Raw genomic sequence first — 17993 nt, forward strand, 5'->3', positions numbered from 1 at the left:
CTGGAGAAACTGCTGGGGTTGGTGCTAGGTCAAACAGCGCGGCCTTTTCCCTGTGCGAACTGAGAAATCAAACCCAGCTCTCCCTCCAGTGAGCAAATATTGATGCCAGGTGACATCAGGCCAGGCATGCTTTTTCCTTCTCTCATTCACACTACAAAAATATTAAATGTTAATAACATGCTGCCCTCTGGTTTATAATAAAATAAAAACCCGACAACTTCACAAAACTATCAGCTTTCCTTGGCTTCCACAGCTTTCCTAGGTCTACGTTTTAGAACAAGCTGGCTACGGTTATTTGGCTTTGAAGAGCGGTCTCTGGAATATCTGGGAGCATAATGTATATTATCCCTCATCCACGCAGCATCTGCACAGGCAGCCTGTGCCTGCCAAATCTAAACTCTGCAGGGTCCCTTTTCCTAAACCTGCACTTACAAAAAGGCTTACTACAACAGTAAGTAATGAAAATCACCACTGAGCAGGGTATGCCCTTAAGAGTTCAGCGCGAATTAGTTACATCTTCCTACCTCAGTGTCCTCATATATCCCCATCCAGCAAACACTGAAAATACTTCTGCTAAACCCCTCTTTCAGTTATATAGGTGCTCCCAAGAAACAGTAGCAAATCTAAGGCAGATTCAGGTCTGCTCCAGTCTTCTTGGGGGTCCTACTCATGCCAGCATTTCTGCTGGACTTTCCCAGAGAAGAGGGGTTGAGTTTTGCTGTCGTCAGATCCGAATATCAGTGTCTAGGTCCAGGGTCAGATATTTCAGAAGCACTCTACATTCAGCATGTAAACTTTGCTGAAAAATCTGATAGTTTAAGGACTGCAGCCAAAATAGAACAATTCCATAGTGAACAGTTTTCAAACAGCTTGACAGAGGTTAAAAAAAGAGTTAGGTGGTTGGCAGCCACCAATACTGTTCGTTCTCTGACTGTCTAAAACCAGTCTGCAACCAGGTTTTTCTATGGGAGTTTCACAGCTTTTCTTACATCTATCTGCAAACCTCAGTGTTCTAAAATGTTTTTATTTCCCCAGAGACGAAATACATTTTGTAGTCTACAAAAAGCTTGCATAATAGTTCACTACACTTAGTTATCTTGCTCTTAACCCTGGTTATTGTCATAGGTAATTCATGGTTCAGGTATTATTTCTGAATCTTCTTCCGTTCTTTGGCTAGAGGCCAAAAAGTCTTTATATCTTTTGTGAGACTTCAATATAGTACTGACAATAAGCTGATGAGCCTGTAGTTATTCAAGCCTTTCATGTTTTCTTCTGTAACAAATGATATTGTGATACTGCACATTAATAGCATCTTGCTATTTTTCAAGCATGATTTGTAGAATAGGTGAATAGAGCATGTTGCTTTCATACTGACTTTCAGCCTTCTAAGAAGGCATCTTAAATAGCTTCCTTTCTATTTTGGTATTTTCTCTGTTTCTTTGCTCTTTCCTGACCAACTCAATTTCTGTTGAGACAACAGGGGGTGTTTTATGTTTTAATGCTAGAGTATTTTTTTTTTTATGCTGGAGTAATAGAAATGCAGAGAATTATTCATCCCCTAAATAATTTCTATTGCATTGAAAAGAGAGAGAAAGAGCAAACCTTCCACAGCCAGACAGGCTTTATATTGCTATTATTATTATTATTATTATTACTTACAAAAGAAAACCCTTTCTACATTAAAAGCACAAAATCATTCCTTCTGTGCTGAGGAACAGCCAATATTAATACGTCCCATTGAGTATGGACTTTTTATACATATTCATATCAATATTTGGCAAACTGTAAATTCTGGCAAATTGTTTTCATGCTTCCCTCATGTATTTCACAGCCTTATTGCTCAAATAATTCTAGATTCTGCACAACCAATTGATTATACTTGTATTTCTCCTCTGTATTAGGCCACTATTTAGGTGCCAAAGAGGGGCTGCCGCACAAAGAGGCAGACTGCCTCAAAGGTCTTTCACCTTGAACAGACAAAATAAACCAGGAATGGTCAACTGGTGGCCTAGAACGTGGTCTGCAAGGCAGTTTTAGCTGGCTTCTAGGAACCTTACGGGCTGGCAGGCTGCCAGCATGACCATGCTGGGATGAAGGTGATGGAACTGGCCAAAAAGAGCCAGCTTTGGTACCACGCACGTGGGGTTGTACTGCCTGGGCTTCCAAACACCTAGCTGGGAATTCAGGTGGCCCACAGCTATGCAAAACCTGTTCATCCCTGAAATGAACACATGGCGGATAAGAGATATACCAGCATTCCCATTTTACAAATGGGAACAAGAGGGGAACTGACTTGCTTGAGGTCTGCCAGGAGCTCTTAGAAGAGCTGAGAAATGAAAACAGCTCTCTCCTATCTCAGTGCAGTGCTATAAACACCCATCATCCTTTCTCTCTTGTAACTTCACATGTTTTTATTTTTTCATAGAAGAACAACTTCCCCTGTGCCAGATTTTGCATGCATTTGCTCAAGTAAGCAATCCCTTGAAGGGAGTTTCACTAAGGATTTGATTTAGAACTAAGCCCTTCATTGCCTAGACCTCTTCAGGTTATTATTTTTCTTCCCCACAAAGAGTGAAAATAAGAAAAAACATGGGTTGTTCATTATATTTTCTTTAGATGATGCCAAACATGCACTAAGCATCCAAAGTACTAAGCCATCTGTAATTGGCTATTAAAAAAACCAAAGAGCAAAACACAGTAGCTTAAACAAGCCTTGTCTAGGGGTTTCCAACTTGCTCACCATGCCATGCCAGGCACATGTGCCTGCCTGCAAGTACTTCTGAATTGCTCAGCTGTGAATATTGTACCGGTGCCCTCCAGAACTCTCGGAGACTTTAGCAAAACACAAGGAAAAAAAATGGACTAGCTTGTGTTCACTGACAACACAAAAAAGCCCCAAAGGCAATCAATGCCTGACACACACGTGCAGCAATATTATCACAGTTGCCTAGGAATGAATCCGAGGAGCCTGTCTAGGGAGGAAAAAGGGACTCCAGTGTAGTAAACGAATGTAAGAAAGTTGGCACTAATACAGCATTGATTTGCCCCTAGAAGGAGCTTGTTAGGATAATGCCCTCCCTCCCTTTCCTTTCACAACATACTTATGGCTTTTTTTTTTTAAATACCACACTTAAAAACTGTTAATACTTCAGCCTTTAGAAAAAAAAAAAGTGCCTCTCGGGGGGGGGAAAGCCATACAAAAACTAGAACAGAGTCCTCTACCCACTGCATGAAACTTGAAATCATTACATTTGAAATTCATTCTAAATGATGAATCCAGGGCTCCGAGAGCCAGCACTGGGCAGAGGTGGTGATTCAAAGCATAATCATAGTCCTCCTCTCTACATCCGCTCTCGCTAGGTGGGGCTTACCCTTGGTGTGCTAGCACGGCATGACGATGCTTCTTGTTTTTTAGGGAGTGGCTGGGTTCTGGGCTGGCCTTGGAGGGTAAAGTCATAGCATGAACAACTAATTGCCATGCATCAGCCCAGCGTGTGTGCTGTGGAAACCAGTGCAGAGAGGTGAACTGGTTCCAGGTGGCAGCCAGCAGTTTGTGCTGACAGGACTCACCAAGGAGAGCCACGTCAAGACGGCAGAATGACACACTACAGGGTACCTCCATAGACAAGGCAAGACCAGGGTTAACCTCCCTTACACACAGCGTGGGTTAGATGAGCTGCCGGGGAAGTGCCCCAGGAGGGGGGAGCCGCCACCGAAGGAACCTCCTGTCCCCAGCTCAGCCGCCCTGGGCTCGCCGCCAGCTGCCCCGCAGCCCATGCTGCCTCCGCTCCCCATCCAGTCACAGCAGTACCCACGAGCCAAGGTCAACTACATCCGACACATCTGCAAAATGGCCAGAGGTGTTAAATCCCCATCAATTTGGGGAAAAGCAGGCAGCTCGCTGGAGAGGAGAGAAAACCATTAGTGCCCCACAGGCAGGGGGGGCCTCCATGTCATCTCCTCCCTTATTAGACCCAGCAAAACCAGAGAAGAAAGAAAAAAATGCCAAGCTGGCCTTCGTTTTGGGTGCTCACAGAACAATTTGTTATGGACTTGGGCTGAACAACAAGAACGGCTTGATTTAACCACCTGCTATTTTCCAGTGACAGTTGTGCACACACACTGAGTTACCGCACCAAAGTGCGGCAGCAGGGTCAAACAGGAGCAAAGAAATCCTGCAGCTCTCAGATGCCTCTCTCTGCAAAGCCCGGTCGCTCCTGATTAAGGAGGGAAGTGTGTTCTCAGCTCCCACCCCAGCTGTGGCTGCAGTGATTTATGGTACATTTATCCACGTGTATTTCCATACTTGCATTCAGCAGGAGAATTAAGGAGTGACTGCACGCCTCAGCACTGCATTTTGTGAACCATGTGAGCTCAAAGATCCCAAGCCAAGGAGTTTGGCTAGCTTGGGGCCTGTTCACAGCAATTCACAAGAAATCAGTAAAGGGACACTAAAGCCAGTATTAAAACATGCAATGTGAAACAGAAGTGTTAAACTCTAGTCAGTGGAGCTGAGTCACTCTGGAAAGGAGAAAAGTCTTACACAGGCTAGATCCCCTTCATGCAAACCACTGGAGAGGCTGAGGTGCCACAGATACTCAGGTGTTTACACTGCTGAAACCCAGGTCCTCTGCCAGCTGCCGCACCATGAACCTGACTTGTCCTCTTTATCTCTCATATTGTTAATACACTGTATTCACAAAGTGGTGGTTGAAGATGTAAAAGCAAAGAACTACGTAATATTATTAACATTAATATTATGCCCTCAATCATCATAATTTGATTGTAGGACTTTGTACTATTTTGCATTTTTCTTTATGTCTCCACTCTTGGAATCCTGTGATTAGGTCAGAATTTTTGCTCTTTTTAATAGAGAAAAGCAAAGGCTTCTAGATTTTACAGTTCTGCTGTAATGCTGAAGACATGCCCAGTCCAACCTAAGATGAAAAAAAGGAACTCGACATTTAAAAAATAAAGTAAATGAATGAATAGCATGATTCTTAAGGCAATTTTAGGATTTCTCAACATTTAGAGTCGGTAGTGTTGACTTTAATGGACTAAAAAGGGTAGCAATGCACATGTAACATTGCAGAGGTCTTTCTGCTTGAAATACACTGGGAACCAAAACTTGGGTGAGGCCAAGCCCTGGTGACTCTCCCTCCATCCCTCCACTGTTGTACACCGGCAACAGGGGTACAGTAGTATTACCCACTGAGAAGTACTGCTGAACTGAGTTGAATAAGTGAAGTGACTTACATGTCTGTATTTAATCTGGCTTTACCCAGAACATTTCTAACTAATGCCATTCTGACATGAGGTAGGTAAAATCAATCTCTAAAACTAAGCCAGTTCCAAAATACAGTGCTTGATGGAAAAGCCAGTGTATTGTAGGGAAAGGGAAATAGGCTATTGCTTTCTTTTCGCGCATTCTAGGTAAAGTTACATTGCTATCGTGCACAGACAAAAATCAGAAGATTTGGTCCAAGAGATTTTGACTAGTTGCGAGAGATTCAGGTGAAATTAAATTATCAAGTGAGCTTAGCATCTCCGAGTTTCTTTAAAGAAAGTCCTGAGCAGATCACTTCAGGGTGCTTTTGGCCAAGCTTTTTAAATGATCAACATCCAATAAACTAAACTCTTTTGAAAATCAGGTCCTAAATTACTAGCATAGCTCAGTGGAACTGGGCCTGGGAAAGGGCTGTCCAGCGTAAAACAAACCACCAAAGGTACGATGGAAAATAATACACTTTGAGTGATGCACCTGAGCTCTGCCAAGGTATTTTTTGGAAGTGCTCTATGCTACATATTTCAGTCTCCCCTCCTAGTATATGTCTTTAACATTCCCCCAAATGCTCAAGGCCCTTTTTTTCCAGTGACACAGCATCCATAACACAATGAGCTGTAATCTTGCAAAGACTTTGGCATGTGCATAAAGCTAAGCACAGCCTCAGAGCCCTTAGTAAGACTTCTCACTATGTGTAAAGTTAAGTACATTCATAGGTCTTATCAGGATGGTGGCCAAAGGCATCCAAGCTGGTTGATATAGTCAAGCCTGTTCTGTGGCACATCTATTTTAAACTTGGGTCTTCTGGTTTGTATCTTTGTCTACATGTCTTAACTGATCTGCAGAACTAATTAACTTTGCAAAGTGAAAACAGTTTAGCCTTGATAAATGGTATGAACACAAAAGAACCACTCTCCACAGTTCACATACATCTACAATCACCACATAAAAGGCAAGGAATTGACTAACCAGTTCTTAACCGAGTGAGCAGCTTTACCAGCTAAACACAGCAAATCGCCCAGGAGAGCAGTCACTCATATGCCTACACATTGGTAAGATCAAAACTTTGTTAACTGGGTAGCATATATTAACCATAACCAAAATTATAATTACTTAATTACCTAATTAAAAAGAAAACTCTTGTACTGAATGAATCTATACTCATTCCAACGGCATTTTTCTGAGTATTCCTAAACACCTTGCTAAAGGTGTTTTAGGTCATAAAACAAGTAAGATCACATATTATAGACTACAGTATCACTGCATGGGCATTTTTTCATTTCTGCTTTTATTTTTTATTTTAGAAGAAAGAAACAAACTTTTCACCATGTTAATGGTGACAACTCAAGGGGCAGTGCCTAACTGCTAACAAACAGGCAAGGACAGCTCTAACCAGCCAGTTTATAATCAGGGATATTTAAACTTATTTCTCAATGCCTTTGTAAATGAAATTAGTGATGTAATAGTGTAATTTTATTCATTTAGTTGCCAAATTTAAAACCAGGGCAAATTTTCATCCAAGAAATAAAACAGGAGGCAGATACTCAGGTGTTTTAAGTTGCCAGAACTCCAACGAAAGCAGAGCTGTAACAGTTTACATTATTTGGCGATTTGGTCCTTGAAATGTGTAATTAACACAGGAGGCTTTAAATGTAGTTCTCATGATTTAAAGACCTTCAGAAAGAGGCAGATATTGTGAAATTCAGAAAGAACTGTGATGAACTCTTAAATAAATGAGGGAAAGAAGGGCAGAAAGTAGGAAAATGGAGAACAGAGGAATCAAACAGATGGGAAGACCCAAAAGGATGGGCCGATTTTTCAGATTTTCTTTAACTATTGAGTTACAGCCTTCATTAAGCTTCATACAGAATGGCCACCTCCCATGAAAAGCCACAGAAAGGAAATATCATTAGAAAGCTTCTGACTTTGGGAGCCCACCCTTACGCTCAGGTTGAGGGCAAGCTGTTGCACTGCGTTGAACAGGCTGCACAGAGCCTGCCAAGCACAGCCCCGCTAAGACACGCTAATTAAGTGACCTGATTGTGTTTGTTTTGGAACCGTTTGCACACAAGGAATGTCTCACACTGATTAGGGAGAGGAGAGTATGTAATATATGTGTATTCAAACCCCGTGGAGTGCATAACCCAGGTATTCACTCTGTTTGCTCGAGGACTGACAAAAATGACTCTTAAGCAAATAACCTGACCAAAGAGAAACTCCAGCCCTCAAGAGGGGCCCCCCTTTTCTCTCAGATATATCTACCTAAACAAGAGCCCATCCTTCATAAATTTCAGCTGAAGACTGCTCCAGAAACTGCTGGGAATATTTTGGAGAGAAACAATCTCTCTGCCTCAAAGCTGACCTAGGAGACCACAAAGCTGGAAAGTTAACAGCCAGCCGAGAACCACCTTGGCATCACGATGGCCACTCTGACAGCTGTCACTCTTCTCTCCAAAGAACAAGAAAGGTCAGAGAGGTAGCCAGAAAAACAAATGCCTACTCAGCACACACACACAGCAAAACACACTAACACACTTTTCAAACGTTCAACAGAGAGGCGAAGTTTGCAAAAGCTGCCATGCACCCACTTTTGAGTACCTCTAACTTAGCAGCCCACTTTGCTGACAGGTTAGTAGCATGCTCAAAGTAGGTGAGCAACATCTGAAAGCAAGAAGGAAAACCAGGTCTCCAGCGTTCAGCTGCTGTTCTGTCAATTCAGCAGCTACTGCTGGGGTACTCAAAGCCTAGGTGGCCTCGAGTATGAGATGTGAGTACTATGATGTAGATAGCAATTCCAAAAAAAACAGGATGGAAAAAGAGAACTGTAATCAATTCTCACTACACACTATGGAACTCAAAACAGTACAACTGAATCACAAATCTGAGTTAAGTGTTTACTCAGACATCTGTATTATACTTAACTAATAAGCAAAGCCAAACATACATCATCAGAAATTTCAGGTATAATTGCAAGTCTTCACACTAACCTTTTGCGGCCTGCAATTGCATCTGCTTTAGTTTATTATGCACATCTACCTAATTCTAACTAGTCTCTTCACCTTATGCCTCTCACTGTAGTGGTAAGGGCATCCACCTCAGACACCTCTCTCATCTGTGTAAGATGGAAACAAACACAAAAACCCCTCTACCAGTCCTTCTCCCCCACTGCTTTGCAGCCGATGGAGTTGCACAGTAAAACACAGAAGTTCCTCTGTTAGCATGACTTGCCTTCAGCCTGAAGGTGGAGAAGAGCAAAAATACGGAACTGAAATAATCTTGTTAGCTTCACAGAGGTGCATATGCACACCAGTAGTAATGAGATGAGAAAACTAACAAGGAAGGGAAATGGAAAAAGCTGGGGATAAAAGCAAGGTTTAGTGATAAGGAGTACAAAAGGAGCAAACAGAATGACCTCTGACAAAAAAAAAAAAAAAAGAAATATTGGAGAACTTTTCACGCTGATTGTGTTTTAATTAAAACCATTAACGAAGAGCGCTGTCTTTGGCATGACATCAACCACGATTTCACATTTGTGAGACTTGAACAAAAGTAATTTCTGGCTTCTAATTCACATAAAAACAGGAGATAGCAGTTTCTTTTGGCTTTTACTGAATGCTGACAAATGCTGTTTGGTTCCAGAAGTTTTTAAACTCCATAATTGCAAGGTATGTCTGATCTCAAATGAAGGACAGGGGAGCAATATGCACCCAAGCAATGTTTTTGTGACCAAAAATTCCCCAGGCAAATCAAATACACAGATACTTCAGGTGAACTTGTCTTCCTAAATACTGTTATATGTTTTCATCAAGCTTTTGGGAATATTTTTAATTGCCTTATACAGTCTCAATAGTCATCATGCTGTATTTCATCTTAGTCTCTCCCTTTTTAACTAAACCTACCTCCTCATACACCCTAGATACTTTTTTTTTCTTGAAAACCATTTATAGAGCTCAGCTACACACCTTGTTTAACTTATGTCCACTGCTTTGTCTCTGCATTTTTTGGAATGTGAATCTGGAGAAAGAATGTGCAAATAGTCTTTGAAAGTCACATCAGGCTGAAAATCCCCAAACAGGAGGCCTTCATTAGTCCGAATTTAACATCTTTGAACATGCAAAGGAATCAGATTCTAAATGAAGCATTTTGAACAGATTACTCCTGATTGCTTCCAAAGGTGGCTCTCCAATTTTTTTTTCTCTTCAACACAACTAACTCTTTGGAGAACAAATTAAAAGGACTGAATCTGAAAAAGCCAGAAGGGTACTTCTGCATGGAGGAAATGCTGTGCTGTCATATATACTATCTTTCCGTTGCATGAAAAAAAATTAATTCCCTTTCTTCAAAATCCAAGACATTTAGTAGCACTGCTGTGTTGCCAAGCCTGGTCTGGTTTACTGCATTTTGCATGGTTTTCCATGCAATTGCAACTAGATATAGTCTCCTTTACTTCTTGTCCCTGATCTGTCATCAAGCATTCCATATAATGTTAAATAAATATTCTTTTGTTTTACTTAGGGCCTGGTGTATATCTATATTTATGTACCCACCTGAGAATAGCAGTCATTTAAAAAAAAAAAAAAACTTGCACACATACCCACAGAGGAGTACGCACACAGAGAGCAGAGAATTAACCATAACATTCCATGGAAAAAACATTTCAGAACAGATGGTTATTACTTTATAATGTACAGTCCCAGTACCTCATGGGCCCAGTGACATCAGAGACCAGAAAGAAGTCTGCAATCACTCTGAGAATCCATTTGGCTTTGAAGGACACTTTGCAAACTCAGAAGAGCTTTGGATAAATCAGTTGAGGTACTACTAGGGACTTTTCCCATTTTGAGTAGCTGTTCTGAGACTTACAGGGCTTTGGGAAGCAGCTCTTCCCAACTATTTCCAAGCCTGCTCTTGGTGGCCTTCCTGGGCCAGTAATCTAGAGTAGCTGTCCAGAAACATGAATCAGTGGGATCCAGTCCCTAGTTATTTAAAAAGACATCGCTAGGGCTGGAACCTGCAAGGATACTATGTGCGAGTCAAATGCATGAATGACATACAGTACCTGCTTGTAGAAATGTCCTCAAAGGGGTAAAGGATTTCTCCATTGTTGCAAATCTCGCAGATGAAACCCTTTTGGCTACAAAGGCTGCAGCTGTACACATGAGAAGTGGCAAACTTGATCACCTTCCCCAAGAAAGGAGCCAGCTTTCCTTCAATAACCTGAAATGAAAAGAAGACAACATTGAATGAACCCATAAAATGACCAGAATTCCTTGAAAGACTGGAATAATGTTTATAAATGTAGAGATGCAGCTGGTTAAAGTAACAGGGAAGTAATTTCCCAACGGTTATAGCTGTGTAAAATCACAAATAATAATAGTGGCCAATGAACTGGCAACGATCCAAATGTGGAAAAATATTACTATCTGTCTTTATATAGCAATGACATACATGAATAGTGATCATTGTAAGCACAACAACGCATTCACATATTAAGTCTCAGAAGAGTATATATGAAAAGAGTTTAAGGCTTCCATATTATCACCTAACCAACAGCTATGGAGACTGCCTTACATTTATGAATTTCATTTATTGTTAAATTTTATGCACAAATCACAGCTTTGTCTCTGTTTCCTTTCCTCATAAGCACAGTTATAGTCCACAAGCTATTTCTCATGAACAGACTCCTGGCTTTCCTACTTTAGTAAAGGTTGTGTTTCCCATTGATAAGCATTAAAATACATTATTCAGTCATTTCTGTAATGAGGTGAATTCTCAGATAAACTCTTAAATGGGTACTAGTCTTTTCCTTCAGTGTCCAGCTCTCAAATCAAGAAGTCCCTCACGGCCCACTGTCAAACAATCCTGTTAGACCATTAGAAGTGATTAGCACTCCCTGTGTTGGCCTGAAAAAAACTACCATGTAGTATAGATTAAACTGCTAGCCACAACACTCATCTAAATTTGTGACTCAGTGACAATGTCTCAATAAGGGGTGCTATTCAGGCAAAATACTCCCCATTCAGATTAAACTTCCAGAGCCTTTAAGGAACGTTGCTGGTGTAGGGAATAATGAAGATGGAATAAGGCCCTAAGTGTATATTCTTCTCTGCCGGGCTTCCTGTGGTCTGAATGGCAGCCTGCCAGATTAGTGATAGAAATGTGTCACAGAATTTGATAGTGACCTCCTATAAAAAGCAAAAAGAATGCAATAATTGCCGTTTGAAGGCTGTGCCCTGAAACCTAAGAGTGGGGAGATTTACACTTAAATGTGTGCCAGATTCAGCTCAGGCCCCCCTTCCCCCAATATGGTAACACATTGCTTGTACTGTGGGTTTAGTATAAACCAGTCTAGAGTAGACAGAGGTTGAAGCAGAGAAGAACAAGAGAGACTGCAGAAGCATTCCTCCCCTATGCAGAGCAGAAAGCAAATAAACTTGCATTGCAGGGTAACTTCTTCCCCATTAGCTGAGCTGGGCACTGTTAAAGCATACAAGTAGAAAAGGAGCTGCATAGGTAGCGTTGATGCTGATGGCATCAAGCAGCATGGGCTGATACGTGCCCCCCCTTTGCTTTGAGCTCTAGACTGCTAACAGCATCTGCAACAACAGGAAGCAGCAATGTTATTGCTAGTACCACAGATAGGACATCTGCTCATGTTAGAGGAAAAATGACGCTCCTATTGCATCCTGGTATAGGAAGATCCCCTTAAACCAGAATATAAACAATGCGGAGAGATCGCTGCATGAAACAGAAATACGAAGGCACAGTTCAAGGTAGCGATATTACTAACCTTCTAACAGATGGCGAGACATTAGTTTAGCTCCCCTAGACTGACTTTTGTTTTTCAGTTTAAAGGAAGACATTTTTTGCTTTCAGACTCCACAGTTACAGAGGGTCATAAAGCCAAACAAGTTGGGAGTAGGGAAAAGCTGCAAAACCTAACAGCATTCAGGGAACAGGAGGAAAGAAATAGCGAAGCCACCCAGCCAGTGGCACTGCCAAGATCACGCCCAGCAAAAAGCCATTTAGCACTCTCAGATGATATACACATACAAAGTTAATAAATGAACCACAGTACATACATATTTTCAAAGCATTTTCATGCTATACCAATCACTTCTAACATGCTATACAAACTCAGCTCAAAATACCATACTGAAAATAGAGTGCCAGACAAACTCTAAGACTGGACTAATGTCAGCAAGACTTAAGAGTTACTTCTCTGAATTAAAATTACATTTTATATAATGTAATATATAAAATTACCATATTCTATTACCATCCTAAGCACTAGAAGTGAATTTAAGTCTGTACGAGGCACAGAGGGTTTCCTATCCCAAAGAGCTCACAACCCAAGCAAGACAGACTGAGAGTAGGCAGCTGCCTGTGTAGAGCTAGTGTTATTCATCACAATTTGTTTATTTATTTGTATGGCTCATCATAGCACTGTAGTGGGTTGACTTGTACCTTTGGCCACTGCAGACATACAATGAAGATTATATCTTCAAAGAACCATGCATGCCAATTTTGCAATGTGAATTACAGGCCATTTTACTGTATTATAGGAGGAAGACAAAACGCAACATCAAACTGATGTTATCACTATTTTTAGCATCTGCAAATTTTGTGTCATTTTACTTCATCACAGACCTCAAGGCTGTGCAGAGGATATGACTCTTCCTTGCAGCCTTCTCTCATTCGTGTTTATACCTAATAAAATTCTCATCTCCATTTACTCTGGCAAGCAAAAGAGATGATTTCTAACTGCTGTCCCCAGAGAAGAGTTTCATGGTAATACTTCCATAGTGAGTGCTTTATGGCTTTGGGAAAGGGAGCGTAGGACATGTAATCCAAGGTGTCAGAACTTCTCCTATGATTAAGCACTCCCTTGTGACAGACAGAGGCCCAGGGTGGGTCAGTTCAGACATCCCAGAACCATGATGGCAGGGTCCCAGGACATTCTCCAAGTTGACGATGGAATCAGATCTTGAGTTTCATGAAAACACAAGCGATTAAAGAACAGAAGTGTGTTAAACAAATATAATGCATTAGCCAGATATCAGAGTAACCATGGAAAAAAAAAGACCTCAAGAGGCCATCTTGGCAGGGCCAGCTACATCTATGTCATATTTTACAGCTGTATCTGTTTTTAAAACCCTTCAGTGACAGAGGCTCCACAGCCCCCACACGATCTAACTCAGTCCATTTCTGTTCTCACTGTTACACTCATTCCTAAGCTTTAACCTGAACCTTTCCTGAGGACATTTCAGTTTACAATAGAAGCCAAAATCTCATCTCCTCCTCCAAGGGCATCACAGGGGGTTTTCCTGCTGGGTCTCCAAGGAGTGACCAAGCCTGAGTGTCTCAGTGTGGAGGATAAAGGAGGCCACACAGGCTGTGTCTGCACTGTGAGGAGTAGTGTGTGCCCTGGCCCCACTGACCCGCAAGGCCCAGCTCCTTCCACCCAGGCTGCTGGCTGATGCGTGGGCCTGGAGCTGAGCTCAGGCTGGCGGCTTGTGGCAGGGGTTATGCCCAGTCCTTCCAGATGTTAGGAATGAGAGGCTGAACCTACGTGGAGGCACTTCCATGCCCAGACTAAATCCTACATGCTCACATCTAAACCATGCGGGCAGTGGGTGAAATCACTGGGCTTGCCCCAGCCCTTGCTGACATCTCCCAGGCTTTCTCCCAGCAGAGAGCCGGTCAGCTTCACCCAGAAACTGTTATCATTGGCAGAGGACTGGCTATCAGCCTGATTAATACAATCCCCTGTTGTGGTGAAGCATTCCAAGACCCTAAACATTTGTGCTAGGTGGTTGTTAAATCATGATGAGGCTACACTTTTGTTAGATGACATCACATTTACATGTGTATCCTCCCAGAGAACCTTTCAGAGACACGTTTCTCAATAGGAAACCTGCTACAGAGGGGGACCTGCTACAGAAGGGGACCAACGCAGTAGGCAGGGCAGAAATGGAGCATGGACGGAAACTCTTCAAAATTTAAAGAGAGCAGATAATGCTTTCAATGCTGGGTGACAAACGTGCTGCTCAAATCAGACCTGCAGACCTGCAGGAGTTAGGTGACATTCAGTTGTCCAGCTCCCAGGAGCATTCAAAATCACTTGTGTCACTGTGGTAAAAACACAAGTGCTCCTTGTATCTCAACCCAGCTCTCAGGCCGAGGTTGAGACCTGAAGACTTTAACAGAATGCAGAGAACAGCCACCAGCAGGCCCTTCTGGCAGGGTCAGCAGTGAGAAGGTCTCTTCTAAAATATGCAGGAGGTCTGAAAAATACATCCATTAGCCTAGATGCAATCTTCTACATTCAATGGGCTTTCTTGCAAACCATCAGAAAATTACATGTTTTGTTTAAAAAAAAAAAGTGGGGGGTGGGGGGGGAGAGAGGAGTGCCTCAATTTGGTCTCTAAGACTGCAGCTATTATTCACATGTGGAGCAAGGAAATTGCAGTGTCATGTTCAAGACCTGCAGCCAGTAATGGTCTGTTGGGAGTAGAAAGTAGTATATATAATCCATCTCTTTTGGTTCTCTCTGGTCTGCCCATAATATTCTCACACCATGAAAAGAAAAGCACATTTAGAGAAATGGTAGAGGAGTATGTTTTTCCACATGCCTATAAGCAACCCAACTAAATAATCAATCGAAGGCTTAAAAATAGCAAAATACTGCACTGTTAGGAAGGGCCCATGCACATGAGTGACAGCTGTATTAAAAGGATCTGAACAAATAAGGAAACAAGTTGCACCTTAAGCAGCAGCAATAAGGAAGCATTTGTGTTGTATGTTGGATACATCCTCACCATAATAACACCTGTTCCCATTCGCATCTCCGAAATCCCCCTGCAATATTCTCAGGTCCTTCCCATATCCCTTGTTTGTCTGATGTATTCGGAAAGAATCCAGATCTTCAAAACTACCTTATTCTCTCTAAACTAATGAAAACTAAATGTCCAGATTCTCTGGTATCTGAGCTAGTAGGAATCAGCTGGCTGTCCCCCACAACTGCAGGCAAACATGTAAAGTCTACAGACTTTACACAATCTAGAGAACATTAAGTCTAGAGAGACTGTGAAACTACACATTACAAGCTGCAGAACAGTCTACCCCATTCCATAACAAATGTGGAAGTTTAGCACAAAACTTACTAAATGAAGGCTATGTCAAAGGAGCAGAGACCAAAGACATCACCATTGTCCTAAATCCTTGTAATGTAATACAATCTCAACATACACCCGCAAAGCCTTAAAAATATTCCTGTCTCAAAAAAAAAAAAGTTTAAACCAAATTAAAATTTTGCTCAGTTATGGCTGAGTTCAAATTCTCCTCTACCTACAGATGGTCACAACAAGAGGAAACTATTCCTGTTACAAGGCCCAAGGCAGGTCCTCTCTCTCTTAAGAGCCCCAGTGTTCAGAACAGCATCACTGACCCTCTCTGTGGTTCTGGAAAAACACTTTTCTGTAAGCTGACACAGAACATAAAGCACTGGCTTTACATATTCCAGGTCCTAACTTTGTGTCTCACTGTGTTAGGAATTGTGTAAAAATACACACCCACATGTGCATACACAAAAGACAGGCCATGCTCTCAAAGAACTTATGATTTAAACCAACAAAATGTTGATTTAACCGACAACACTGCTTTTTGTACTACCTTCCCCATATCTCCCACCCTAAATGGGACAAACTCTTTGCTTTGGAGGAACTTCCTAAGCAGGCTCCCAGGCTCTGCATTTGGCAGAGGTCCATCCCTCCAGCCAGAGAGCCCGGCTGCAGGTGGTGGGGCTGCAGTCCTTCCTCCCTTTGGTGTCACGGGGAGAGGAGAGCTAAGAGTCAGCAGGAGCCGGGGCTGCCCGCTGCCCAGCCTCTTCCTCTCTGCTCGGAAAAGCTGAGATGCTGGGGAAGGCCTGGATGGCATTGGAAAGCAAGGGGGAAAGCAGACAATTGCATGCAGCGTTGTGAGAAATTAAAGGGGGACACAGTATCTTATCAGACGACAAAGGGTTGTTGGGAGCAAAAGGTTTAGGAACAGTTGTTTTAGGTGCTTTCTAAAAAGGCAGCTTTTCAGACAAGTCAGAAATTTATGAATACAGGTAACTCAAGCTTTCTTCTCTCTGTATCTTTGTGCTATGTCCAGCTGGGTAGCAGTGCAAATCCAAAGAAACAGTTGAGCTCCATATAAGCAGAGGGGGAGATACAGAAACTGCTGAACACTAGCAGACAAACCAATGCTAGCAACAGCTGCGAGAGCCTTGGGTGGGGGGAGGCAAAACGCACATGCACTGGGGTATGTTTTTCCTCATTCAGCAGGAAGACAGAGAAGATGAAAGGCAGCAGGGGCTATTGTACAAGTCAAAATCCCTTTGGACACATCATATTAATATTATCATGAGGCAATGTGCGATCATTCAAAGTTTCACTACTTGTCAGGATGGCCGCTGGTCCTCTGGGGTTTTCTGATTCTTCTATCAAAAGACAAAGTTCCCTCGCTCTGTCAAGTTGTATTTTGAGATACAAGTGTGCTGCCAACTACCTCCAGAGAGGAAAGGCCACGGCCTGCAGCATCCTACACAGGCAGAGAAATACTCCTCAAAAGCTCACTATGAGCAGAGCACAAGGCGGCAGCATCCCAAACCTCCAGAGAAAACTTCCAGGAGCAGCAGAAGTAGCCTAGGGTACTCTGACTGGTATCCTCATCCCTACCTTCACGACACATTTCTGAGCCCCCAGCCCTATCCTGCACCAGAGCCAAAGGAGTCCTGTCCCACTCCAAACACATGCTAAGTTACAGCTCTGTCCTGACCCCATCCCTCATCCCAGCTTTCTCGGCTAAGCACAACTCTGGCAGAAGTCCATCTCTGAAGACCCCCACACCTCCCTAACCCTAACCTTGCCCCTAACCCTTCTCCCATCCTGCAGCACAGTGCAGAGAACCCAAAAAACAGCCCATTACACACATCAGAGAGAAGTTAAGTCGCTTGGTCTTCCTTTTTCAGCCGACAAAGACTCCTTGTATGAGAATATACTTGCCAGCATGAAGGAGGGTTGTACAAACTAGTCCCACAGGAGAGCCACATAGTGAGCACGAGGTAATATGCACATTTTTCATATCAAAAACTGAACTAGAAAAGCAGATGGTTGAAGTAACAACAGCAGAACTTCTTGTCTCTGTTAAGATGTACTTCTAACCCACAGAGATGGTGATCTAAACTCACAGATTTAAACAACTTTCTGTTTGGAAAACAGAACAAGACAAAAAAGACACCCCAAAAAACCCTATGCAAAATTAGTTGTTAGAGCTTCGTTCAGTCCCTAAGTGACAGTTGTTCAAATTAGAATAATCAGCAGCCTCTGACTGGGTGTCACAGGAAAGCAAACATTGATTAGACAAAGTAAGGACAGAATTCCTCTTCAGACTCAGACCATTTCCTTCTCAAAGAGAAAACACTATGAGGGTTTTAGGGAGAACTACAGGTAAGAGTAAAAAAACCAAACAAATAAACAAACAAAAAAAAAACAGAAAGAAGAATGAGTCAGTTGTAACCCTCGGTGGCTTCAAGTAACACCACCATACTCTTCTGTCCACCTATTAGCTGAGAACCACAGAAATACCCAGCCCTTGCATCATGGCCATATACACCAACATTCTGAAATCTATCAGACATGAGATGAACTTTCTGGACAGGAGA

The 17993-nt window shown here is 42.3% G+C and overlaps 1 protein-coding gene across 6 annotated transcripts in view; it reads right to left on the reverse strand.

Moving 5' to 3' along the window:
• PLEKHM3 (pleckstrin homology domain containing M3) overlaps positions 1-17993 on the reverse strand; it is a 129030-nt gene that overhangs the window by 44315 nt on the left and 66722 nt on the right. For all 6 annotated transcript variants that reach the window (XR_010884531.1, XR_010884530.1, XR_010884529.1 and 3 more), the window contains exon 7: positions 10344-10501. Coding sequence is in view for 2 of the 6 variants with exons in the window: in XM_067298816.1 (XP_067154917.1) it covers positions 10344-10501 (158 nt within the window). In the remaining 4 variants the exon portion in view is untranslated. The remainder of the gene's footprint in view (positions 1-10343; positions 10502-17993) is intronic.

The sequence above is a fragment of the Apteryx mantelli genome, chromosome 6 (assembly GCF_036417845.1).
Source record: "Apteryx mantelli isolate bAptMan1 chromosome 6, bAptMan1.hap1, whole genome shotgun sequence".
NCBI classification, from domain to species: domain Eukaryota; kingdom Metazoa; phylum Chordata; class Aves; order Apterygiformes; family Apterygidae; genus Apteryx; species Apteryx mantelli.